General features: G+C 41.8%; 1 protein-coding gene across 1 annotated transcript in view; it reads right to left on the bottom strand.

Annotated features, from left to right (window-relative positions):
• ASAP1 (ArfGAP with SH3 domain, ankyrin repeat and PH domain 1) overlaps window positions 1-26,309 on the bottom strand; it is a 307,119-nt gene that overhangs the window by 108,505 nt on the left and 172,305 nt on the right. Inside the window, exon 4 of the mRNA XM_046641983.1 lies at window positions 18,370-18,515. Within this exon, the coding sequence (XP_046497939.1) occupies window positions 18,370-18,515 (146 nt within the window). The remainder of the gene's footprint in view (window positions 1-18,369; window positions 18,516-26,309) is intronic.

The raw sequence follows: 26,309 nt of genomic DNA, 5'->3' as shown, positions 1-26,309 counted from the left end.
GACGAGCTTCTCCATGACAATGGCACTGTGGCCAACATGATACAGCAATAATATGGGTGGACAGGCTTCTGGATTGCCTTCGTTATCTTCAATGGATCTTTAAAAAAGCCTTTCAAATTTATGATGTGATTATTTTCCATTTATTTTAGTAAGATTCTATTGATTATTCCATTCCCACTTACTCAACTTCCAATCCATTTCCTCTCCTTTAATGACAAAGTTGAATTAACCTAAATTCTTTACATGATTCAAGATTATAAGAGATTGTTGAAGAGTATGTTTTAAAAAGAGTACCTTCCAAATTTTATTAAGTAAATAACACATTAAAAATCTTTTTAGGAATGATGTTTGCGTGTGGTACACATATTTGCTTTCTAAACAAACTGCTGTTTACTTCCTTCCTGACAAAAGGGAATTTCCCCTGGGAGTATTATGTGTGTGTGTGTGTGTGTATAAACATGAATTTATATATATAAATATACAGTATAAATAACCCCATGCCTAACCCACAATATATATAAATACACACACACACACACACACATCCAACCCAACCAGAAATTTGTAATAAATCAGAAAAGGAGATGGCTGAAGTCTATCATTTTGCATAATGATGCAAAAATGACTTGTTTAAGCAAATAAGCCGTAATTAATATTGGTTTTGATAAAACTAACCGTTTATTCCTTACAATTGCTTAAACACTACCAGACATTATACAAACAGTCCTGTAACCCCAGCCGTTGGCGATGACTTGATGAACAGTTCTCCTCTGTGCATACACACACACACACACACACACACGTCTTCTGCACTGACTCTTTTTACCCCCGTATACCTTTACTACCACAGAAATGATCTTGTTACTTGTTTACTCATTTATCACCTGTCTTCCCTCTCTAAAAGGTATGCTTAAGCAGAGGCATCTCATCTGCTTTGTTCACTAACTGGCCAGATCCCCAAATAGGAGCCCAGAGGCAGCTGTCGGTCATCACAGTGCTGTAACTTCTGGCTCGCCAGGAGGGTGAGTGCCTGGTGGGGCTCTCTAGAGCACAGTGGAGGGGCAGTGACTCAGCAGTGCCTCGTTTTCTTCCCTCTGTGAGAGCAGCAGAGAGCAGCACAGCTCTACAAATGGTACCCCCACGACCCCTACATGCACATGCAAAACTGTATCAATTAACTAGGTCATAATTTGCTTGCTCTGTCATCCTGCATTAATTCTGACATTCTCTCTCCACTGCCCGCTGCTTCTCTCCCTCTCCTTACCTTCTACAGACAGAAACAGTTTTGCTGAAAGTAAGGATAATGCAAATCTGCTGACTTGCTCAACACATCAGAAAATCCAATTAAAATAATGAGCCAGCCCCCAGCAGTTAAGTTGACGATTCCCTGGTATGAATTAGGTATCCTGTCCAGTGAGTTAACTCCCTCATGCCCTAGAGAGTTATTTACTACCTAGAAGCTATTTAAAACTGGTGCCTTCTCATCAGGCCCTTTCCCTGGGGTTATGATGCAGAGGAATGAGTTCTCTGCAGGAGCTAAGACGCCCAGAGGCATGTGGCCACTCATCATTCCTGGCCTAGGTGACTCTGAGCCAACTGCTGGACCTTGCTGACTTGGTTTCCTGCCTTTAAAATGGGTGCCCTGGCACCTTCCTCAAGTACTGCCCACGCTGGTGTGAGAGGATGAGAGCCTGACATCAGGGAAGCTCCCGGTTTGCAGCAGGCCACGGGGCTGCCTGCTTTTACATGCGCTGCTTCATCTGCTGCTCCTAAGAACCTACACGGTATTATTAAGTGACAAGTTCAAACACACTCAACGGGTTAAGTGGCGGGGTCAAACCACAAACCAGGTCTACCTCTAAAGTCAATGAACTGTTTACGGGACCATCTTTTTAAGCATAAAATCTTTTTAAGTTTTAAAAACTATAACATACTATAAATATGCATGAACAATTATTATCAGTTATGAGTGACCTATTAAACTAAGTTTTATTTGGTTGCATATGCATTAAGGAAAACAAAGTCTACTGCTCTCAGGTTGAGGGAACTTACAAACCCAGCACAGACGAGAGGTAATGACACCACCTCACCACTGCCCAGGGGTCTGTAAGTTCACCCTCCCAGGAGCCAGAGCGCCCAGTGCTCACAGGGTCAAGTGGGTGACATATACTTAGCAGGGTGTGTGCTTGAGCAAGTCATTCAGGCTTTTAGAGACCTGTCTCCTCACCCATAAAGTGGCTGATAGGGCCCCTCCACATGCTGCCAAGGGGACTGTGTGAGATGCAGATACTGGCCCCAATGCGTGCAAAATGCCTGGCACAATACAGACCCTTAAAAAATGGAACTGGGTTTTTTCTTAGAATTCTTTACACTTGAAAAGCCCAGCAGTAGTGGTAGAAATATTGAAAATAGATACTGAAATAGATCTTTTGAGGCTGGGTTGGTGGTGGGGACTCCCAAATGTCCTTCATATTGTACCCCATTCTCTCCACTGGTAAGCTTCCTAGTTCTTGTCTCCCTGCCTCATTCTGCAAGGCAGTCTCCATAAACTGTAAGATAATGCATTCCATTACACCATGTGCTAATCTAAGCAGAGTGTCCTGAATTAGATTTATTAAAATGACAGATGGTACTGTGTTAACATATGTTATCTAAAGCTATGGCTCAGAACAACACTGCAAGATGGGTCTCTGTCTTAATTAAAGAGGAAACAGGCTCAGAGAGGTTAAGTAACTTGCCCAGGATCAAACAGTAAAGCAGGTGGTCAGGTTATTAATTAAGGTTTTTACTGACTCCCAAAGGCCATTCTCACTTCCTGTGTCATGCTGTTAGACTGATCTTTTAAACTGATTATCAGCTCATATCACTTTCTTGCTTAAAACCCATCAATGGCTTCTCATTGAACTGGATTTGGATCCAACCTCCCAGTTTAGGTCTGGCCTTGACAACCTGTCTTAAGCTCCTCTACTCATTCCTATTACCCTTCAACCACGCCAGCCCTTTTTCAGCTTCTTGACCCATCAAGTTCACCCCTCCTTTGCACACGCTTTACCATCTATCTGGACCAATCTTCCTTTGGCTATTGGCAGAGTCTCCTAGTCTCCATCTCACTTCCTGAGTGAGGTCAACCATTCTGAATAGGTCTCTCCTCCCTAATCTCCTAGTAGCCTCACCAGGCAGGACAGGCTCAGTTCAGAGAGGACTACATTTCACAATCGCTTGTTTCTTTATTGCCTAGAGCAAGGCCTCCTGAAGGCAGGGGCTATGACTGTTGCGTCCACCACCGTGTTACATTAAACCCCCAGCACAGCAGACATGCTATATATACTGAATAAAATACTTATTGATGGAGTAAATGGATGAACAAATGAATTCCTCGCCAAACTAGGAAAGCTCTTCTGAGACTCAGAAGTGTTACACAACCTGAACCAGTTTTGGTCTTCCTGGAGCGCTTGGCATCAGAACGGAAGGTGGGGGGCGGATTTAGGAGAGGGCCTGGAAGGTTAGAACTGCTTCCGGGATATGGTTAGGGGCGACAGACCAAGGATACCCTCCATCCAGTAGCTGTCAGGCCTTGCCTGACAACTGGAGAAGAAAGGATGCTCCAGACTTGAACCTGTCTCCACTTGGCTGTGAAAGTTCAGGCCACTCACTTCTCATTCTTGCCACTGACAAAATGAGAGGTCTATAAGGTCTCTAAAGAACCTTCTAGTTGTAATACTCTTACAGCTTAAAATGAGCTACTGAGACACAGTTGAACAGTAGGAAAAAACCCAGACCAATTGGGTGAAAGAGCTACAGGGAGACACTCCACTGCTGCACGAGCAGAAGAGCGGCCCTGGTCCTCTCCCCAACCAAAGTAACAAAAAAACAACTAAACAGTTCCGTACTAATGCCGAAGAGTGAGAGGGCTCAATTCATAACTCCTGTCAAAGCCCTAAATTTTATAGTCCACAATGTCCACGATAAAACTTCTGGTGCACTATAAATACAACCTTTTGAAAACGTCTGAAATATCTCAAGAAAATGAGCTTCTTACTTTTTTTTAAGGATTGGCATCTGACCTAACATCTGTTGCCAATCTTTTATTTTCTTCTTCTTCTCCCCCAAGTCCCCCAGCACACAGTTGTATGTTCTAGTTGTAGGTCCTAGTTGTGGTATGTGGAACGCCGCCTCAACGTGGCCTGATGAGTGGTGCCATGTCCGTGCCCAGGATCAGAACTGGCAAAACCCTGGACCGCCGAGGCAGAGTGCACAAACTTAACCACTTGGCCATGGGGCCAGCCCCTGAGCTTCTTTCTTTGACCAGAGCAAGGACTGATACGCCTACCAGAGCCTTGGGCTACAAGCAGTTTCTCCTCATTTCCCGACCGACTCAAATAATAGTGAAGGAAGGAGAATGAAAATATTACAAACTGAATTCATGCTAATCACAGCATGTGCAGAGATTTCAAAGATGCTCTCTACTGTTAGCCTGAACAATAAAAAAGTGGAAATGTTCAAAAGAGAAGATTGGGTACATAAATTTTGGTGCAAATGATGGGCATGCTATACAGCTGTAGGAAACGATGTCCTGGATAGTGCCTCTGGGTTCTGCAGACAGTGCTCCGGAGGGAGAGGCTGCAGGCTTTCAATTAAGCAAAGGGTCTCAGGCCACAATATTTTACAAGGCAGGAAAACATTTCAAAAATACATAAATATGTGAAAAATAGATTACAAAATAGCACCACAGTATGGACTCAATGTTGTTAAAAAAATTATATGACAAAAATTACACATAAGAAAAAAAGCATGTACAAACAAAAAATGTTAGAAGATTTTATAGATACAGATATATCTCAATTCCTTAACAGTGGAAAATAAGGTTGTTGATGATTTTTATTTTAGTCTCTTTTTCCTGTATTTTCTAAGTTTTTCACAGTGAACTGGTATTAATTTTGTATTCACGTTATTAAAAAGATATATGAACGGAAACACAAGAGGGCGATATAATCAACCAACAGCCCACTTCTCATTCAACTTACTTGATTTACTAATATGAGATACAAACCAGATGGCATGTATAAAAGTACGAATAATCAGGTAGTGAATTTGGAGGAAAAAAGTTGTAGCTTCTCTCTAAGAGTAGGAAACTCTGGATCTCTGCCCAGAATGACAATCCTTACTAGTGGTCCTCAAAGTGTGGTCCTCAGACCAATAGTGTCAGCCTCACTTGGAAACCTGTTAGAAATGAAAACTCAAACCCTTAAATTAACCAGACCCTCCGAGGATGGGGCCAACAACCTATATTTATACTCTCCAGGTGAGATGGATGCAAGCTCAAGTTGGGGTATCACTGCCTTAGACTAAGGGCATCCAGAGTAGAAGAAAACCCAAAATTTCTTTAGAGAAGGGAGACCTACAGTCAGAGAGTGGAAATCACCTGCCTAAGGTCTAAGGCATAATTACTATGAGGTGGGTGAATGCTCTGGGAGATCTGGGAAAGACCTCAGGAAAAGTGGGAACCAAATCACAGCTTGATGCTAATGGCATTAGGAACTGACAAGATGGAATTTAAGTGGAACGTACAGTCTTACCGAGAAAATTGGGTGGTGTAGGAGTACCGGGGAATATGAGAATTCCTTAGTGTAAAATAATGCAATTATATTTTGTCTAATTCAATTTAAGTAAATGATGGGTTAGCTGTAACATCATCTCCTACATCAAGAGTGAAAAGGAAAGCCTCATTTCCCTTTGCATTATGTGCAGCATCTGATTCCATCTGAGGATAATGACAAGAAAAGGGGAGTAGCTAAGATTTATAAGACCAAGATAAATGAGAAAGCAAAAGGAAATAAGGCCTAGATAGCCAGTCTTTGGTTTAAAAAAGTCATCCCGACCCTAACAATTTCTTTATTGTGATCGAAATGATTAATCAGTCAGTTCATGATCAACTTGGAGACCTTTAATTTCATTTCCAAGCATGTCATCTATAATTTGCCATGTTTAAACTAGAACAAAACCACAGTGTAAGTGGTATCAAATCACATTTTCCTCGCCTTCATGGAACATCTTTATCACACATTATATGTTTTACAATAACAAACTGTTACTTAGGAAGCACCTTCTTAACACAATTAAAAAATCTAAAATGGGGCTGGCCCCGTGGCCGAGTGGTTAAGTTTGCACGCTCCGCTGCAGGCGGTCCAGTGTTTCGTTGGTTCGTGTCCTGCACGCGGACATGGCGCTGCTCATCGAGCCGCGCTGGGGCAGCGTCCCACATGCCACAACTAGAAGCACCCACAACAAAGAATATACAACTATGTACTGGGGGGCTTTGGGGAGAAAAAGGAAAAAAATAAAAAAATCTAAAAAATAAAAAAAAAAAAATCTAAAATAATAAGCATGAATGAGCACAAAGGGCTTACCACTACCAGGAGGACATGGTAACACCTCACAGTAGACATGCCCATCTTCACTTAACTGACAACAAGACAGAGGCACCTGCTGCTCCCTTTGCCTGTGCTGCCCGACTCTGTCTGCTGGGTCCATAGCTTCATGCTTTAAGACTTGCTTCACTTGATCCTCATTGAAAATTTTAGAATTCAAAGAATTTATCTAAATGGTGGCTGTGACATTCACCACCAGTTGATACGTTCAAGGCCACCCTGGCAGAAAAGGAGTCTTCTTAGATCTCATGTCTGTGCTGCCAGCTGCTGCCAGGAAATCAAGTAAGTTTTCTCTACTTGTGGGTAACAAAAAGCAGGAAGTTTTAAAAATCTGGTCCTATACCCATGTCCATCTTTCACCATAAAATTAAGTAAATTATTAAAACATTCTATATAAATAACCTCACAGAGAAAGTGAGAGTAACAGAGTGGACAGTTAGTAAACACAATCAGTAAAGTGTTTTCTTCTTTTCTGTAAATACTGATGTATAAAGTAAAGACGTGCACCTTACTCTAAATATCAAGTCTATCAACCAAAGCTTTACGCTGTTTCATGTTTCTATTTAAGGGAAAGAGCCTCTGCAAGCCTAAGAGAATAGTTTCACAAACATCTATTCATATTTACGGCTCAGCTCAAGGATCTCTTCCTGATATCCTTGCCTTCTGGATGAGTGAGTGATAAATGCACCGGCCTCTGGTGACCTAGCTGAGAAACTGGTGGAGCAGAGATTTGAACTCAGTTTTATCTGACTTCAAAGTCATGCTACTTCTACCAGCTCTCTGAATTTTCAATGGCTTAACATGGCCAGGCGATAAGTCAATAAAAGGGCCCACTCGTTTTTAGTGGAAGATGTAGTCAGCCACTACTTTAAGACTGAATCGTAGGCCGTTTCTTCAGGTTTAAATCTAAAAGTACCAAAGGCACCAAAGGGTATAATTTAAAATAAAGAGGCAAAGTGTAAAGAAGCAACCAGCTTAAAAAATCAGACATTACATCTTGAAATGTAAATAATAAATTCTAGAAGAGATGTGAAATGGAATAAAATTAAAAAACACACAACAAATGAAATGGACCACCTGACCTGGCAAAATCTCAATCAGCATTTCTAACTGGTACATGGGAAGTTACTGCTTCTTACACAGCAAGAAGGTCTGTGGTCAGACAAGTTAGGAAAGCAGTGAACTGGACAGCTTTCCTTCATCGTAGGATGTCTCTGAGCCTTTACTATAAAATGTGCACTGGAAGTCTCCAAGGGTAACAAGAGGTGCTTCTCAACCCAGAATTCTTGTCGAAGAACAAGGCACGGGATTCGTGTTTCAAGGAAAACTCCTAGAGGAAGGCATCTCACACTCTGATACTCCTGTTCCCAAGCAAGAGAGAGCCAGACGCACGGGGCTCAGCATGGCTGCTGTGCAGTTTCGTAGGATGTACACAGCTCAAAGCATCCACCTAGCTTGTACAAGAGGAGCCTGAAATCCAGCCACGCTCACCTCACTAATCCCTGTTCCCTGGTGCTGGCTGACAGCAGCCCAGAAGAAGGCACCCTGGCCGAGCTGTAGTACCTGCCCAAGAGTCTGCATCTGGAGGAGGTGGCCTTGTCTGAGGGCTACAGTAAGTGGAGGTGAGGAGAGACTCTGCGAGGAACCCCAAATCAATTCAAGACAGAACACTTCATCTGAAGCAGGTATGTGGAATGGCAGAATCCAGGTAAGACGCCTGGGATGGGAAACAGGAGATGCAGGAAGAGTGGAAGGGCTCAAAGGAGTGAGGGTGAGGCTGAGTCTGGCAGAATGCCCTGAGCCAAGGAAAATAGGTGCATTTGCTTCGCACAATGTGCCTCCAGATTTGGGCCTGAAGAAGGAGCTCTGGAGCCTTCTGGGACCAAGATCAAGCCAAGAGACGGCTGTTAATGATCTCGAAAACAGTGTTTGCCTTACTCCTGCAACACCTGGGCCATTGTTTTACTTGTTCTTTAAATCAAGACTTTTACTTAAGTTAAAAGTAAACTTCATGTCCATAAAAAGACATCCCTATCTTTGGAGAGGCAGTCCAGGGAACGGCTTAGAAGCACAGACTCTGGAGCAGACCACCTGTGTCTGAATGCTGGCTCGGACAGCTACTCAGCGCTCTGTGACTCAGCCTTCTCAGCTGTTAGAGAAGGCTAACTACGGCTACTACCTGGTAGGGCTGATGTGAGGAGTAAATGAGGCTATATACAGATGAGGCAGAAACAGTAATGCCCACCAAATATTCCATTTGCTCCCTTCTACTTCCTGTCCCCTGCACGTGGGACCAAGAACACAGTTTATACCAACGAACTAACAGATCCAGGAGAGCTGTGACAGGCCTTCCCGATTCTCCACTTTCTCGCCACCTCTGCCATGGCAAGCCCTGCGGAGAAGGAGAAGCCTCCACCGGCCCAGGTCTGCGAGTTACAGTTACTGTGCGGAGCAGACTCCTGAGAAGACGTGGGGCAAGAGGAGGAAATAAACCTTTCCTATGCTAAGCCATGGAGATCTGGGGGTCAATGTATTACTGCAGCATATCCTCGCCTATCCTAGCTAATGCAACATGTGAAGTGCTTGAAACAGAGCCCGGCATATAAGAGGCACACTATAAACATACGTGATTGTTAACATTATTATTTGTATGAACAAAAGTTAGCCATAAAAATAACAAAAATTTTACCTGCCTCAAGACTCTGAGGGTGAGACTAGCTCTATCTTTGTTTAAAAGAGATATTGAGGGGCTGGCCCTGTGGCCGAGTGGTTAAGTTCGCATGCTCCGCTGCAAGCGGCCCAGTGTTTCGTTGGTTCGAATCCTGGGCACGGACATGGCACTGCTCATCAAGCCATGCTGAGGCAGCATCCCACATGCCACAACTAGAAGGACCCACAACGAAGAATATACAACTATGTACCGGGGGGCTTTGGGGAGAAAAAGGAAAAGATAAAAAAAATCTTAATAAAAAAAAAAAAGAAATATTGACACGCAAATGTTAGGGACATCCTGATGCATTCCAGCACCAATCTGAGACTTTCTCCTCCACATTCAGATCATTCCTATGGCTGAAGAAACTCTCTCCTCCAACAAGCAACCACTTTCTTTCTCCCTCCCCTTCCTTTCCTCCTTTTTCTTCCCTCCTCTCTCATGCATCACTAAGTCTCTTCCGGCGTCAAAATGCTGTTTTTTGAGTCTGTTCCTGGTGGAACAACAATGACAAATACAAACACACAAATTTCAAATTAAAAGCGTTATTTACTACATGCAAAATTCACAAGATGAAAATTCAGTCCTATTTAAAATGTATTATTTGAACTTCCTATTTAAAACACTTTTAATGTAAATTCTCAAATTAAAAAAACAAAAGAAAAACAAACCATTTCAAAATTTGGCCTGTGGGTACCAGGACTTCTGTATAGTGGATGTATTTAAGACAAGATACACCTGTATTGATGAATCTAAAATTCAAAGCCTATATAGGAAATCAGTGATGGTTTAGTTACACAATGAAATACTCTGTAGCCTGTTAAAGTGACTTTGCAATTTTATTTGTATGGTCATGGAGAGCTAGCAAGTTTTAAAAAAAAGTTGAGAAACATATGTATAATACAAGGTTGTATTAAAAAAACCTCATTTGGCAGCAAAACCTGAGCTGAGATAAATTCATTTGGTGGTAAGCTCTGACTTGAAGTGAGGTGGGACTCTTCAGGGTCTTTATTTATTCCATTTCATGTAAATATTCACATGTTTCACTGCAGACATAAAACTGTTTAATTATGAGGACCTGTCTGAGAAGTCACTGGGGGGTATTACATAATATATGGCATAAGCACCCTGTTACCCTTCTGAAATCTGTAAAATTCTGAATTTTGAAACACATCAAACCCCAAGGGTTTTTAGATAAGAGACTGTGGACTTGGATTATATATATACACACATTTTGTGTTGTGTAAATTATCAGCATCTCTATGTATAAATCTATGAAATTATTTAAAGACATACTATAATATTAAGTTAGAAGTTGGAATTATATAATGATCTTTATTTTCTTAAATTCTTCTATATCTCTGAAATTTTTTAGTAAAAATGTATGATTTTTATAATAGAAGGGAAAAAGAAAACCTCCCTCTTACCCACCCTCCCACCCACATGGATAGATCTTACTTCATGGAATGTCCCACAATATTAATTGGCAATGAAGCATGTCAGGACATGAGCTCTGCCGAATCAAATGCTGAAAACTTCCAAGTATGGATTACCATTTTCTAAGAAGATAAGGCTTTTTAAATGTATTATATAATTCAGGGTACCCAGAGGCTACCAACGCTCTCTACATTTTTCATTATTTCAAAGAAGAAACTTGAGAAATAGTCTGTTTGCTATAAATCTAGATCCAGTCTGCACATTTCCAGCTATTCTCATTTGAGGGGGAAGAGAAGAAAAATGAAAAATAAAAAAATCCTTAACCCAACCACAATGCTGGGCAGTCAGAGACTGCAAACAGGAAATGCTATGCAGCTGGAGAAACCTTTGCTTTGCTTCAAGAGCTCTGAAGCAATAACTGCCCTCCAACGGCTAAAGGAGACTCAGGCTCTTAGGGCAAGTGTAGAACTGTCCAGAGGCTCAGGGAAGAGAAGGAACCAGAGGCACGAAGAGTCCTGGCTGGACAAGAATCCTCCTCCTATTTTAAGAGAGGTTTTAAATATATTTTCTAAAACTACTGCTACGGGGGACTCTTCAGGGATGGTTTACATGGTTTTCCTCCACACAATGAGAATCTATTTCAATCCACCAGTTACTTCTTTCCGGTCCCATTTAGTGGTTTGGTAATTCAATGGATGCAATTCACTGTTGACTCTGTAACCCCTTTGCCAAGAGACTGGTAAGTCAGCTAAAGAAATCTTTCTTATAATTAAAAAAAATTCTATCTAGTAAGCATATGCTATGAACCAAACCTATGATAGGCACTTCACATAAAAGTACACGCACTTAAAACCTCGCCACAAACATACTAAACACAACAGCAACAACACAGATCACGTCGACATTTCTCTGGCTTCTCACCACTAAGAGGCAGCATTCCCTAGACATACTCAGACATGATTCACTTCTGGAGGAAACAGCTCTTCACTTTACCTCTGGGGAACAGTTACCACTAAAGCACTCTAGAGGGAGAAATTCAAAAGACGAGAAAGACCAGTTTAGAACACCTGTAGAAGTGAAAGGCAGTGGAATTACAGATCAGTGGTCTAAAGGAACAACAGAAAAGTGAGAGTTTTATTTTTGGTCTGTATGTTTGTTTTACACTGAAATTTTTATATAACAATAGCTATATTATTAAAGACTTTTCCCTACTTTGTCTCCCTGACTGCAATTGGATGATTTACACTTTTATTTAACCTTCTTATTTTGAAAGAATTATAGGGGCCAGCCCTGTGGTGTAGTGGTTAAGTTTGGTGCACTCCACTTCGGCAGCCTGGGTCTGTGTGTCTGGATCCCTGGAGTGGACCTACACCACTCATCAGCCATGCTGTGGCAGCAACTCACATATAAAGTGGAGGAAGATTGGCACAGATGACAGCTCAGAGCTAATCTTCCTCAGAAAAGAAAAAAAAGAAAAGAAAAAGGAAAAAAAAATAATAGACTCACTAAAAAATTTGCAAAAGTAGCACAGAGAGGTCCCTTATACCCATCCACCAGCTTCTCCCAACAGTAACATCTTACATGCGCTATACAGTACATTACCAAAACCCAGAAATCAACATTGCACAAGACGATCAATTAGGCTACAGACCTCACTTCAATTTCACCAGTTTTTGCACACACTTATTTTTTTTTTGCATGTCTTTGTGTATAGCTCTATGACATTTATAGATCAGGACAGCCAGCATCAGGATGAACATGGAGAACTGCTCCATCAACACAAAGAAACTCCCTTCATAGTCACATCCTTGGCCCACTTCTCCAGCCCCTGGTAACCACTGATATGTTCTGCATCTCTATAATTCCGGATGACTTAGACTTTAATCAGAAAAAGACACAAATGGCAAGGTTCACTTGTTTAAAGTCACTCTTCTATGGAACTTCTTGTTGACACTTTAAGGTGTCAAAAGCCCACAGTGGTAGAAAGAACATGAAACTCAAAGACAAAAGGTCTTCTTGTATAGTTCCACTGGATAGGCAAGTCCTCTCTCCTATTCCTGCCCAGGACCTGGGTTCCCACCAAGCAGATGTCCCAGCACTGGCTCTCACAGCAGGGAGAGGACAAGACTGCAACGGGGATGAGGGCTGAATTGCCGAGGATGGGGAATCCACACAGGGGCTCCTCGGGGAGTCACATTCTGTTGTGCTTCTGAGTCTAACTTGTCCCAACTAGGGAAAGTGTGTGACGCTCTAATGCCAACACTAAGTGAAATCTAGTGAAACAAAAAGTTTCTTAGAACATATGAGTTCATCTATTTGGGGGGAGAAAAGGTGCAGAAAAGAGAACTAGAAAGATAAATCCCAAATATCAATGACGGTTATCTCTGGGTAGGGGGAATATAGAAGAGAAACTACAACTTTCTCTGTATTCTAAATTTTTCCCACTAGGCATGTGTTCTTTTTATAAGAAAAAAATAAATACAAAAAGTACCCTGCAGTGACTATTAATGCCACAGTAGTATTTACATTAATGTAGTCTATTAATAGGCAACAATCCTCTGTGTGTGACTCAGGGACTTTGCAGTTTACAAAGCTTCTCACGTGGGTGATAGGACTTGATCTTCGCACAGCAAGAGGGTAGGTGGGGAAGGTTTCCTCATTCTCCCAGGGGGGAAATTCATGCTCTAAGCTGGGCAATGTTACCCACTCAGTGGCAGGGCTGGACTCTTAACAGAGCCTTTCATTTCTGATACCAGTGGTTCTCCAGGTGTGGATCACGGACCCCACAGAGGGCCTGAGGTCAAAAGTATTTTCACAATAATGCTAGGAGGTTTTATCTGACTTTTTCGACATTTGCAGTGACAGTGCAAAAGTAACGGAGGTGAAACTGCTGGTGCCTTAGTGAGAATCAAGGCATCGCCACAAACTGCAGTCACTGTATTCTTCATGGTCGTGCTCTTGCAGTAAAAAAAGAAAAGGTTATCTTCATTCAAGAATGCCCATGACGGGGGACTGGCCCTGTGGCTGAGTGGTTAAGTTCATGCGCTCCACTTTGGTGGCCTGGGGTTTGCTGGTTTAGATCCTGGGCATGGACCTACGCACTGCTCATCAGGCCATGCTGTGGCGGCATCCCACATAGAAGAACTAGAATGACCTACAACTAGGATATACAGCTATGTACTGGGGCTTTGGGGAGAAAAGAAAAGAAAAAAAACAAAGAGGAAGACTGGCAACAGATGTTACCTCAGGACCAATCTTCCTCACCTCCCCCCCACTCCAAAAAAAGCACACTTTAAAAAATGCCAATGACAAAATAGTAAAAATTACTGATTTTATTACACATCAACTCTTGAGTCTTTTTTATACTCTGTTTGCTGAAATAGGAAGTATGCATAAAGCACTTCCAAGGTGTACCAAAACATGACAGTTATCTTGAGAAAAGGCACTTAGGCAATTTTTTGAGTTGCAAGCTAAACTAGCTGGTTTTGTTAGATTTTTAGTGGAACACCATTTTTTTCCCTTAAAAGAATGACTGACAAACTGTGATATTGAAATTTGGTTTATGGTAAACATTTTCTCAAAAATGAATAAGGTGAGCCCGTCACTATGAGGTAAACAAGTGACAGTAATTGTTGCTTATGATAAAATGGGAGCTTTTGGAGAAAAGTTAAAATTTTGGAAAACTTCTGTCACCATGAGTTTGACAGCTTCCAAATCCTTAAAGAACATTTACATAGTTTCAGATTCACACTGCTACTAACTTTTAAGAAACAACCACTTGTTAAGTTTAGACGGAGTATCAAAGAGGAATATTGAAAATTCCCAGAAAAGGCTCTTCAAGTCCTCCTCTCTATTCCTGATATATGGACCTGTGTCAGGCTGTATTTTTTGTCTACTGCAACCAAAACAACTTATTGCAACAAAATGAATTCAAAGATTTTAAAATTTCTCAGTTTTAAATTCTAAGATAGTAAATATAGATAGAAACAGTCCACATAAACAGAAACTCTGGTGGTCCTCAATCGTTTTTAAGATTGGAGTGCTCAGACCAAAAGGTTGAGGACTACTGGCTAACACTCTCGCTCTTTCCAATACACTGTAATTCACTGACGAAAGAAATGAAAGGGAAAGCGTAGACAAGAAAGTACTATGCAAGCTAAACGTGCACAGGAATCTGATGACTACTGGCACAGGTTCCAGTTGCCATGTCAGGTGGGCCATCAGCGTCCACCCAGTCTGCAAAGGCGACATCCTGACTCCGTAATCCGTGGGGCAGCACCGCTGAAACAGCGTCTGATCTGCAGTCAGGGAAGCTGAGCACAAGCCCGAATTCCACTCTTTTTGGAGATGTGGTGCACTTCTCAGTAAGGTGAGATCTGACTACCTATACCTGCCCTTACACTGGGAGTTGCCAAAAAGATCAAAAGAGAAGATATAAATAACTAATAAAAGCTTGTAAATATTAAGCAGGTACTGTGCTTCGTAATTTACTTCCATGATCTCAATGAAGTCCCACCATTACCAAGAAATAGATACTATTATTTCTTTTTTACAGATAAGAAAATCTAGCCTTAGAGAAGCTACGTGATTTGCCTAAGGCTATAAGGCTTGTAAGCAAGCTGGGAGCTGGAATTCCAGGTCTGAGGGAGACCAGAACCCATATTCCTCCTACCTACACCTCACAGCCTCTCTCATCCTATATTACGATGTAAAACAACTTTTTACAAAGACTGTTTTCTAGTATGTGGAAGGCAGGGGCAGTAAGAAAGCAAATTAGCCCTGACTTGGTGCCTCAGCTCAGGAACGTGCTCAGAGAGTAATGGCTACAACTGCAGTCCTCTTCACAGTCCTCAGAGGCCTGCCAGTTAGAAGTCAGAAGCCGGTTAACGAGACCCTTCCTCGGCGCTATCTGATGTAAACACCAACATCTGTGCAGCTCTTGGGAGTTTTCGCATAACTCATCATACTCCACCATCACTGCAAGTTCACAAAAAGAAAAAGGAACGTCTACCTGGTGACTGAGGTCATTATCATCACTTACTGGGTCGGTATTTCTCAGGACCAACCTTCAGAAGCCCCTCAACACAATACACTTGCAAAACCTCCTGCTTCCAAGTCACACAGATAATGAAAGTTCTTCTCCATCTAGAGTTAGCCAACAGCAGAAAGCTCAGGGCCAGCCCCGTGGTCGAGTGGTAAAGTTCACGCACTCTGCTTCAGCGGCCCAGGGTTTTGCCCGCTCAGATCCTGGGTGGGGACCTAGCACCACTCATCAGGCCATGCTGAGGCGGTGTCCCACATGGCACAACCAGAAGGACCTACAACTACAATACACAACTATGCACTGGAGGGCTTTGGGGAGAAGAAGAAGAAGAAGAAAAAAAAGAAGAAAAATAAAAACGATTGGCAACACATGTTAGCTCAGGGCAAATTTAAAAAAAAAAAAGTGAGGGAAACAAAAAAAGCGGAAAGCTAGACCTGACCCCCAAATCTATCCTTTCTTTTTTCCTCCATGAAAATAAGTAATGTTTCAATATAGACTTAAAATACCTGTTTCTAAGTGGTATCTTAATTGGAAAATGACATTCTTCGGTATTTACCACAGACCCCAGAATACAATAGACATTTGGTATGTGCTGGTTGAACTGGGGATACAATTTAGAAAGTCTACAAAATATCAAAGTACCGTCTTTTATCTTACTCTCTAAATTTCAACTGTGTTCATTATTGCTTAATATTTCCAGGCTTCACTAGCCTTAGAGAATAGAATTTTCAGGAATCTCCTGAAAAATACTGGTTCCCGGGGGGTGCTCCCTCAAACTCCTCATCCAGGCACCGTAGGTGCTGCAAGCCCTCCCTCCCTGGGGGGGTTGGCTTCCCCTGAGCCCTCTCTCCAAGGCGTGGCCCCCAAATCTGCCTGGTTCGCTCTTCCCTTTCCTGGCAAAACATAAAAAGGGAAGCTGCAAGCTGCTGACCGTTGTTTGGCTGTGTCACCTCCTGGGACTGACGGATATGCAGTCAGAAGAGCGCTCCCTGAGGAACCAACCACAGTAGGAACAGATTCTTCTATCTGCCCCCTCGTCAGGAATGCCCTCACCATCCTCAAAGGGAAAAGGTTTTATTTATTTTTTTTAATTAATTGAATTGGATCTTCCAGCAATTTCCTTCAGATCTTTCTTAGACTTCTACTCCTTAAAGGAGACTAGCTATGGAGGAAGGAGGCCTGCAGCATGGGGTGTGTTTAGGGGAACCGCCAGACCAGCATGTCTTCTCACTAGGGAAGTACAACCGCCCGAGCACAAGGTGCCAGAGGCAGCACAGAGTAGGGTGGTGAAGACGACTGACGCAGAGATAGAACATTTGGGTCCACGTCTACTTACTAACAGTGTGCCTGAACAAGTCACATAATCTCAATGTGCCCCAGTTTCCTCATCTGGATTAAAGGTATAATAACGGTAGGATTGTTCTAAGTTGTTAAATGAGATAATCCACATAAAGCACAACGCCAGGTTCATTAAAGCATTTGGGTAATATCAGCATTTTTGTGTGGAGATAGGCAAATGTATTCGACAATCAAACAGAGACAAGGAATGATGCTCCCATGGCCACTAACTTGTGTGGATGGCATAAATCCACACAGTGGGAAGGAACCCACAGTGTAGCAAAGTGATGACCCTTGACCTAAGCCAAATACACTTGGTCTCCCGGAAACTAAAGGTTAGCAAGACATTCCTGCTAAAGTGCCTATCTCAGGGAAAACAGAACTTCCTCCCCGAGTGAGTCTTGTACCACTTATTACCAAAGTGAATTATCAGAGGCTTGTTTCACTTCCTTTCTTCCCACCACACCACCCTTCGAGCAACCCCACCAGCAAAAGGGCAGGCCATACCCAGAGGAAGGAGAAATGCAGGGCCCCTTCTAAATAAGAGATTTAAATCATCTAAAATTTACAGAAATATCACGGACTTGTCAAATAAACCCCAAAGGGTAGGAACATGTACATCCTAAGTTTAAAATGATCCTTTCTCAAGTTTTTGAAAATACATATTTCTATTTTCAACCTACATTTTCTTTAAATTAGTAATCATTGTGTAAGACTAATTCAGTGGCATAAAGCACCAAAAGGGTGGTGGGCAGACTGGTGATGCCCAGACAACACTGCGTGGCATACGGGTGCCCCTATCCCAACTCTGTGTCTGCTTCCTAGGCTCAGCACCTCTAGGGTCTCAGATTTTTAGGGATTCTTCTTGCCATCTACTTCTGAAACCAGAGATTCCTCAAATCTCAAAATCTTTTCTTGGCAGGGGGTTAAAAGGATGTGGGGAATTGAGGGAGGTTAATCATTTGTACATCAGGGACCAAAATGCACGGCACGATCATCTTTACTAGTGAGGTGTGAGGTCTCGTGAGGTGTAACACTTGCAATGTGTATTTCCAATGTACGTCTGACACAGAAATCATCACACTCTTTCAACTAATTAAAAAGCAAATGTTGCTCAAACTTATCTAAAACAAAAACAAAAACAAAACAGTGGTAGAATGTGGAAGAGAATTCAGGTTAACCAGTTGCTCTCAGATTCAATACATCTGCCCTGCTTTCAGGGTACAAATTCTCGGAATTTCACAACGGTATTTTCTTTAAATGTGATTCCATCCCTGGGCCTGAAAAGCTTTTTGTTTTTTATACCTCCAGGACAGAGGGGTGAGGAGAGGATTATTAAGTTGTTCTCTTTACGATCTTATTACACTTTGGTCGGGCTGTAATTTTTAAAAATCACTTATGAAACGGCTTACCAGATTTTTCAGCAGTGTGGACAGTTCCTTTGTAAGTGTAGAAAACTTGACAAAAGCGGTGCCAAGATCTGGGTTGTCTCGACTTAAAAAATTACTCCCAAACTTATCAAGAACTTGTGCATAGTTTTCTTCATTTTGTACGTGATCTAAAAAAGAAGAAGAAAGAGGAGTCTGAGCTATTATTTGCAACAATGACAAGTTACTGTGAACACTGATTGATCATGAGAAACTCTCAAAAGGAAAGCAAAGAGAAACTGCATCAATTATTCACTGAACATGTCCAGGAGGCGGTTAGCTGTGCGCAGAATGTTCTCACTCTATTAAAGGAGGTCTCCCCTTTGTCCTCCACAGTGTTTAGCTCACTTATAGCCCATTAATCCACAGACTCCCCATAGGTTCAGGGGTCAAATCATCATGACATTTTCAAGCAATTAAGAAACAATGATTATCAGGGAACAAGGAGAAAATTCTCCTTAGAAAATCAATCTTGGAATGCAAAAGAAAAACCCATAGGTTCTGTCTTTCCCTGCAACTAATCTTAATTTCCTCTAATTTTGTCTAAGCCCCAGGTCTGAAGAATAGCTTTTTTTTTCTTCTTTTGCTGTGGAAGATTAGCCCTGAGCTAACATCTGTGCCAATTTTCCTCTATTTTATATGTGGGTTGTTGCTACAGCATGGCTGACAAGTGGTGTGGGTCTGCGCCTGGGATCCGAACCCATGAACCTGGGCTGCTGGAGCAGAGTGCACTGAACTTAACCACTACGCCATGGGGGCTGGCCCCTGAAGAATAGCATTTTTAGGGCGCTTTTTCACATACCATCTCTTGGTGCAAAGCGGGCAGGCATGGATCAAATGGATTTAAGTTGGGAAGTTAGTTTTACCACCTATGAGCTTGCTACTTTATCCGTTTTTTAGCTTCCGTGGCTACTATCCCAGCTGCCATATCAGACGTATTAATAAAACAGTTGCGAATAAATTTCCTCCCTCTGAGCTTTGATTTTCTGATCTGTAAAATGAGACTAATATTTACCTTACAAGATTGTGGTGCTGATGAGTTGATATAAAGTATACAAAAGTGCTTCTGGAGAGTGAATGTTCCATACTTAATAATCACTCCCACGTGCCTGAAACACTTTCTTTACTTGGCCTCCAGGACATCATACTCTCTTGACTGTCCTCCTTTCTCAGGGCTGCTCCTCTCTATTGTCTTTGCTGGTTCTTCATCTCCCTGACCTCATCATGTTGGAGAGCCCTGGGGCTCAGTCTCTGGGCCTTTATTCTCCTCTATCTATGCTCACTCTCCTGGGATTGCACCTAGTCTTATGGCTTTAAAAAACTTCTAGTTTTAGAACTAACAACTCCTAAACTAATATTCCAAGCCCAGATCCCACCCCTGAAATAGAGACTTATCTATCAACTGCCTACTCAATATCTCCACTTGGATGCCCAATAACTATGTTCAACCTTATGCTTAAAACAAACCCTTGATGTTCTGCCCCAACCCTCTTTTTTCTGCAGTTTCCCATCTCAGTCAGTCAATGGCAAATACATTCTTGTAGTTGTTCAGGCTGAAACTCATCAAGTCTTGCTTGATTTTACTGTTTCTTACATCCCAGATGTAATCTACTGGCAAATCCTGTTGCCTCTCCCTTTAAAGCACATTCAAAATCTGACAACTTCTTACCATCCCCCTGGCTATCAACCTCATCCAACACTATCTCTTGCCTCGTTCACTGCAAAAGCCTCCTGCAAGAGTCTATGTGTTGCAGCTCTTGCTCCTCTACAGTCTATTATCAACACAGCACCCAGTGTGATCCTGTTAAATAGGCATCAGATCTTGTGACTCTTATGGCAGACATTATGGATATGGGTAACAGATATCCAGGTTCCCAACCGTTGCACGCTTATGGAAAGAAGTATTCCACAGCCCCACACTCTTGGAGTAACAAGCCATGGAATGTGACTTGCACTGACCAAGGAAATGTTGAGTGGAGGTGATGGGTACCACTTGTACATGGAAACGTTTCAGATGCCTCTACTCAACTCTCCACCTCTCTCTTCTTCTGACATGGCTAGAGGGAAGCACAAATTTGTATGGAGGCCCACAGTAGATGTATAATATTTATTGAATGAATAAATTAACAAATAAGTATTCAACAAAATCATATCTTTAAAGGCTTAATTCAAACATCAACTCTTTCTTTATAAAGCCTTACCTTAGTCGGCAATGATCCTTCCTTGCCCACAATTCTCTGTAACTCTACTGCAATATTCTCCAGTACATTCTTTCATATTTGTGTAAGTACAAATATTTCCCTGCCACTAGACCACGAGAAGGAGGGACTGCCTCTGGCTCACCTCTGCATCCTCACCCAGCAAACACCACTGCATCTTTTCCGTTAGCTAGGCTTATCAAGCTAGGGCTCAGTAAGTATTTGTTGACTTGGAGTTGTTCATTTTCTTTTTAGGAATGTAAGAAGCATTCCCTCTTTCAATCTCCTAGATTGTTCAATAATTGAGATGAAACTTTAAAATATTTTACTTTCAAACACACCCTCAATAACAGCATGGGAGCAACAGGAACTCATGAAACAGTTTTTGAGTCTGGACTGGGGAATGTCCCAGACGGGGAGGAAAGAAATCTAAACACAATGAAGGAAACAAGTGTCACAGCAGTTCAGCGAAGTGAAATGAGGCCCGAGCAGCCTTCTGATCATCACCACATTAAAAATTCATGATGCCTACAGTGGATGTCAGCATTTCAGGCTGAGATATTAAAAAAGATAAAATGCAGCTCTGGTTACTGCCCAGGTTCACTCAGAGAAGTGGCTCAGAAAAGCACAAAAGAAAGGCCTCATCAGCTAGACAGACAAGATGCACATATTTGATCTCCCTTACAAGCGGGAGGTACCCTGATACCTTCTGTTTGAGGCCAAAGAGCCTCACCTCACCACTGAGAATCCCAATCCACCAGACCTTCTTTTCTGCTTTTGGAGGCCAGCAAACAAAGAATGCAGCTGCCTGTTCATTTCAACTGCTCTCAGGGGAAGTGTTTCAGCAGTAAAACCTAAGTATTAGGCTTTTTGTTTTGTTTACTTGAAATGATAAATTATTTCAAATGATAGACATCAAAATGTTTAGATTAACAGGATACCCATGTACCCACCGACCAGTTAACAAATACAATATCACCGAATGCTTCCTCTCCATGCTCCCTTGCCCCTCAACCCAATCCCAATCTCTTCCCTCCCTTCCTAGACAGAGCCATTACCCTGAATTTGGATTTTGATGCAGGGGTTAGAAAGAATTATGAGAAGCTCTCAGTCTATCATGGATGATAGACTCATCAAAAAAATAAGATGGACTTGGCTAAGGCAGAGACACGCCACAGAAGGGAGCACTGGCATTTGTTGAGGACCTTCTCTGACCCAACTGCTTTTCACAATATCATATTTAACCCTCACCAGAACTCTGCAAGGGAAGAATTATGCTTATCTGGCAGATGACACATAAAATGTGACCTGAGAGAGGAAGAAAGTGAGATTGGATAACTAAGTGTAGGCTAGATCCTGGGTCCTGTATGTTTTGCTAATTCCACAACTGAATAACCACACAGTCAATATATATATCTATGTGCATAAGAATGTGTGTATATATATCACATATGTATATATATGTATGTGAAATTTGCTAGTGTAGACATGCATTCTTAACTATATCAGCTAATTTAGTAAGAAATATCTTGGAATACTACTACTAATCCTCGTGAGGGTAGCAATGATGGGAATTAAACATAAGGTGCTTAAAATAGTGCCTGGCATGCAGCATGTGCCCCCAGAAAATCAGCCATTATTACCTTCGATTAGTTATAATATAGAGGGATGCATTTAATATCAAACAGCATAGGAACCTATGTCTTACATGTTTTAAGTATTTTTTTACATACTGCATTATAAATCTAACATTGACAACTCACTAGAAAGATTATATAAACACACACATCCTTTTGTACAAAATTAAGGGTTTCCCAAGCAGGTTTTCAACAGGCACAGAGAAGAGAGGGCAAGGAGACATGATTCTAGCAGAGGAAAGACGAGCGCACAGGCAGAAGGAGGGACAGATTACAGAGTACAATAAGCAATCTGGACGGAATGTAAATTCAAGGGTTGAGGGAAGAAGAGGGGAATAAAGGGCTTCAGTGGGGGGAGCACTCACAGGCCTGAGTGAGACTGAATGAGAGGGACAGAGGAGGCAGAAAATGGCCTGATCAGTTTAGGACATTTTAGAGGGCAGGATAAAGCTGTTTTAAGATCTTTACTATATCCAAGTGCTAGAAGACTTTTGGGAGGTTGGTAAAGTGGGGACTTGGGGAACTAGGTGAGGAGAGAGATTGGATAAAAGAAAATAGGGAGAGAAACTGGATCCATCCATTATGGAGATCCATGCTTTTCAAATATTTGTAGGGATGTCTCGCATTTATGGGGTTGTTGCAGAATGTAAGATAATTCTAAGAGCTAGGTGACTCCTTTCGGCTCTGAAAAAAGAACAAAACAATATATTTTTACTAACTGAACTAGAAAGGGCCACTTAGTCAGGATTTCAACTGCCAGCATTTCTTTGGGGAGATGATTAACATATAGGAATCACCTACTATGTCGCACGCAGCCTGAAAAGGCCTTTACAGACATTCCAACATTTAATCCCATAGCAATTCCTAGGTAGTGACATACTATTCCACTAATAACAGTGTTTGGTGAGCATTCGGTGTATGCCAGTCACTGCACTTGGCACTTTACGTACATCAATTAATTCACTCTTACTACAAGTCTATGAGATACGTACCATTATCATCCTCATTGTGTACATACAAAAAGGTGCCAAGGTCACACAGCTCTTAAATAAGGGAATTTAAACTGAGGTCTTTTTGATCTCACAGCTGGGAACTTTGCCCCATATCCTCAAATGCGACAGACCTATGTTCAAATTCTATCACCTACCCTGTGTAGTGCTTTGGTCAGGTAACCTCACCTTGCTAAGCCTCATCTTTCCCTGCAGTAACATGGAGATAATAATGGTACTGACCTCCTAGAAGTACTGGGGAGATTAAGATACTGCATGCTAAGCAGTACACAATAAGCTCAATAAATATTTATGATGACAAGGGCAATAACAATGACGACAACACCAGGCTGCCTTTCCTGGGCCACTGCAGTGAAGTCAGGCTTTTGGCCTCTTGCCAGGTGGCAGGGGCTTCCAACAATACTCTGAAGTCAATGGCAGCACTCAGAGTCCACATTCCCAAGGGCTGGCCAAAACAAGTGTCTTCGGACTACATTAAAATTCAATATTCTACAATACTTTGTATATTCCTCCAATGAGGCCCTTCTGAGAATTTTCAGAACTACAGCAATTACCAAACAGGTGTTTCTCCAAGGGACATTTGCCTAGTTCCCACCCTGTGTTAGACCTTACCAACTGGGAAAGTGACAAAACCTCCCAAGTGGCCTGTCAATCCAACCTGGGATTCTCTGTCACTGTAACCATGGCTGCCCTTTATTACACGTTGACTGTGTCGTGGGATTCAGCACAGTGAATACTAAAACTCCTTCAAGGCAGTTGTTTTACAGATAAGAAGAGTGAAACTCAATGGTGAATCCAGACTGGATCCCAGCTTCATCTGATTCTAAACCCCAACCTTGTCCACTGACAGACTCAGCAAACACTGTCATGGATACCAGGATGTGTGCAACAAATATCTATTTAGAATCTACTATATGAAAGGCTTAACGATAACCACTGAGAAAAAAAGAGGAGTAAGACCTCCTGCCTCATAATAACGACAATGACATAACAATTATAACAATATATAATGTCATAAACCAATGTTACCTCAATAAAAAGTAATTATAACAATTATAATTATAATAATTGTTAATAATTAATTGCAGTTAAAGTTTTTGATTACTTAATATGCCAAGAACTATGCTAAGTATTTTTCCTGCATTATCTCATTCAAGCCTCAAAAGAACATGCTATTATTATCTCCTTTTCATAGATGCAGACACAAGTTTAGAGAGGTTAAACAAGTTGCCCAAGGTCACACAGCTAATAAGTGGTGATGACAGGCGAGCCTGTGCTCTTACCCAATATGCCTGGTTAAGTGTTGGAACCCCTAGAAGTTTCCTAATTTGAGACAGATGTCAGTGATTGAGGAACCTGAAAATCTAGGTCTTAGCTCCAGCCTCTACCATGTGATCTCGGTCAGGTGACTAAGATTCTCAGGGGCCTTAATTTCATCTATAAAACAGGTCTAATAATACCTACCCAGCCTACTTCTGGAAGTTGACGGCTAGGAGGTGAAGATGCCAGAATTAATGTGAAAGCTCTTTGGGGAAAACAGCAGCAGCAGCAGCAACAACAGAGAACCCCATAACGTCACAAAGGACTATTTCTATTTGAGTATAAGCCCTTGAAAGCACTCAAAATAAATCCATCCTCAAGAGCATCTTCGACCTTGACCAAGCACAACCCAGTGCTCACTGAGGCATCATTTAGTGGAGGGATACAGGCCTGAGTGGTGCACAGACCTGGGTTTGAATCCCACTCTGGTCCTGACCAGCCATGTATGACCTTGGAAAAGTCAGTTAACTTTTCCAGGTCTCAATTTCATATGTGACAGATAGTATCTATAAAGTACATGGCAAGCCTCTAAAAATATCTTTACTTTTATTACTTCGGTCATCCTGAGGCTGAAGGCTGAAGTCATGATGTTAATGAACATTTAGATGTAATCTAAATATCATGGTATTTTGGGGAGGGTTCCCGGATACATAAGACAACTGTGGATCAAATCCCAGGTCTTCCAGTTACCAGCTGTGGATCTAGGGCAATTTATGTGTCATCTCTGACTCCCACTTTCTTAACTGCATAACACACACTTGATGGGGCTATTACATGAACTGGATGAGAAAAGCCTATAACATGCCTCCTCCAGGGTCTGGCCTGTGGTGAGTATTCATGAACTGTAAGGTATCATCCCTCACTCCACAGTGAGTCTCACCTCCTTAGCTTCCCACCTCTCCTTCCGGGGAGCCTAGCTTCCTTTTCAGTGTCTTTATGCAAGTTATCTTCTGTGCCAAGAGTCCAGAGCAACTTGTGTTCATCACTTTATCTTCATTAGCTTAGAACAATCTTTGGGAGGATAGCTTGGATATGGCCATACAACCTAGCCAAAGTTCCCCAGTCCGCCAAGCTCCATCACCACTCCAGGCTTTAGCCTGCCTCTATCAAGGTCAAAGAGAAGTGTACCCTTCCAGGCAAGCTTGTCATTCACTCTCTCCTTGGCCTCTTGCAATGCCCAAGTTCCCAGCTTTACCTAATTTGTTGCTGTATATACCCAGTTCCCAGCATTGGGCCTGGCACATAGTTAGTGCTGAGCAAAATGCTCATTGCATTTAATGAATTCGCCCAGAACACGTCTTTTTCCTTCCTTCAAAAAACATTTAGCATTGGCCATGTGCCAGGCATATAAAATACAATGAGTTACAACTGCAATAATAAAGCCAGGTAATATGTGTCATAAATTACAGAGCTGGCACAGAGGAGGAAGTGATAAATTCTTTTATCCTATCTTCTACATACTTTGTAGCACTAATCACACTTTAAAAAATTTAATTCCATTTGTTTTTTAAATTACAAAAATAATTCATACACTATCCAGAGGTGTATAAAGATAAAAATTATTGCCTTTCCCCTTCCCCAATCTCACCTCCTTGAAATAAGCAAAGTTAATAATCTGGAGCGTATCTCAGCAAAATTTTCTCTATGCTTAAAACATACACACACACACACACACACACACAGGGGTTTTCTCCCCTTCTCTCACTTAAAAAACAAAGGGAATTATCTACAAAACTCCATGGCTTTTTTCCTACTGAATA

The sequence above is a fragment of the Equus quagga genome, chromosome 16 (assembly GCF_021613505.1).
Source record: "Equus quagga isolate Etosha38 chromosome 16, UCLA_HA_Equagga_1.0, whole genome shotgun sequence".
Lineage (NCBI taxonomy): Eukaryota > Metazoa > Chordata > Mammalia > Perissodactyla > Equidae > Equus > Equus quagga.
This window is presented reverse-complemented; position numbering and strand designations above follow the sequence as displayed.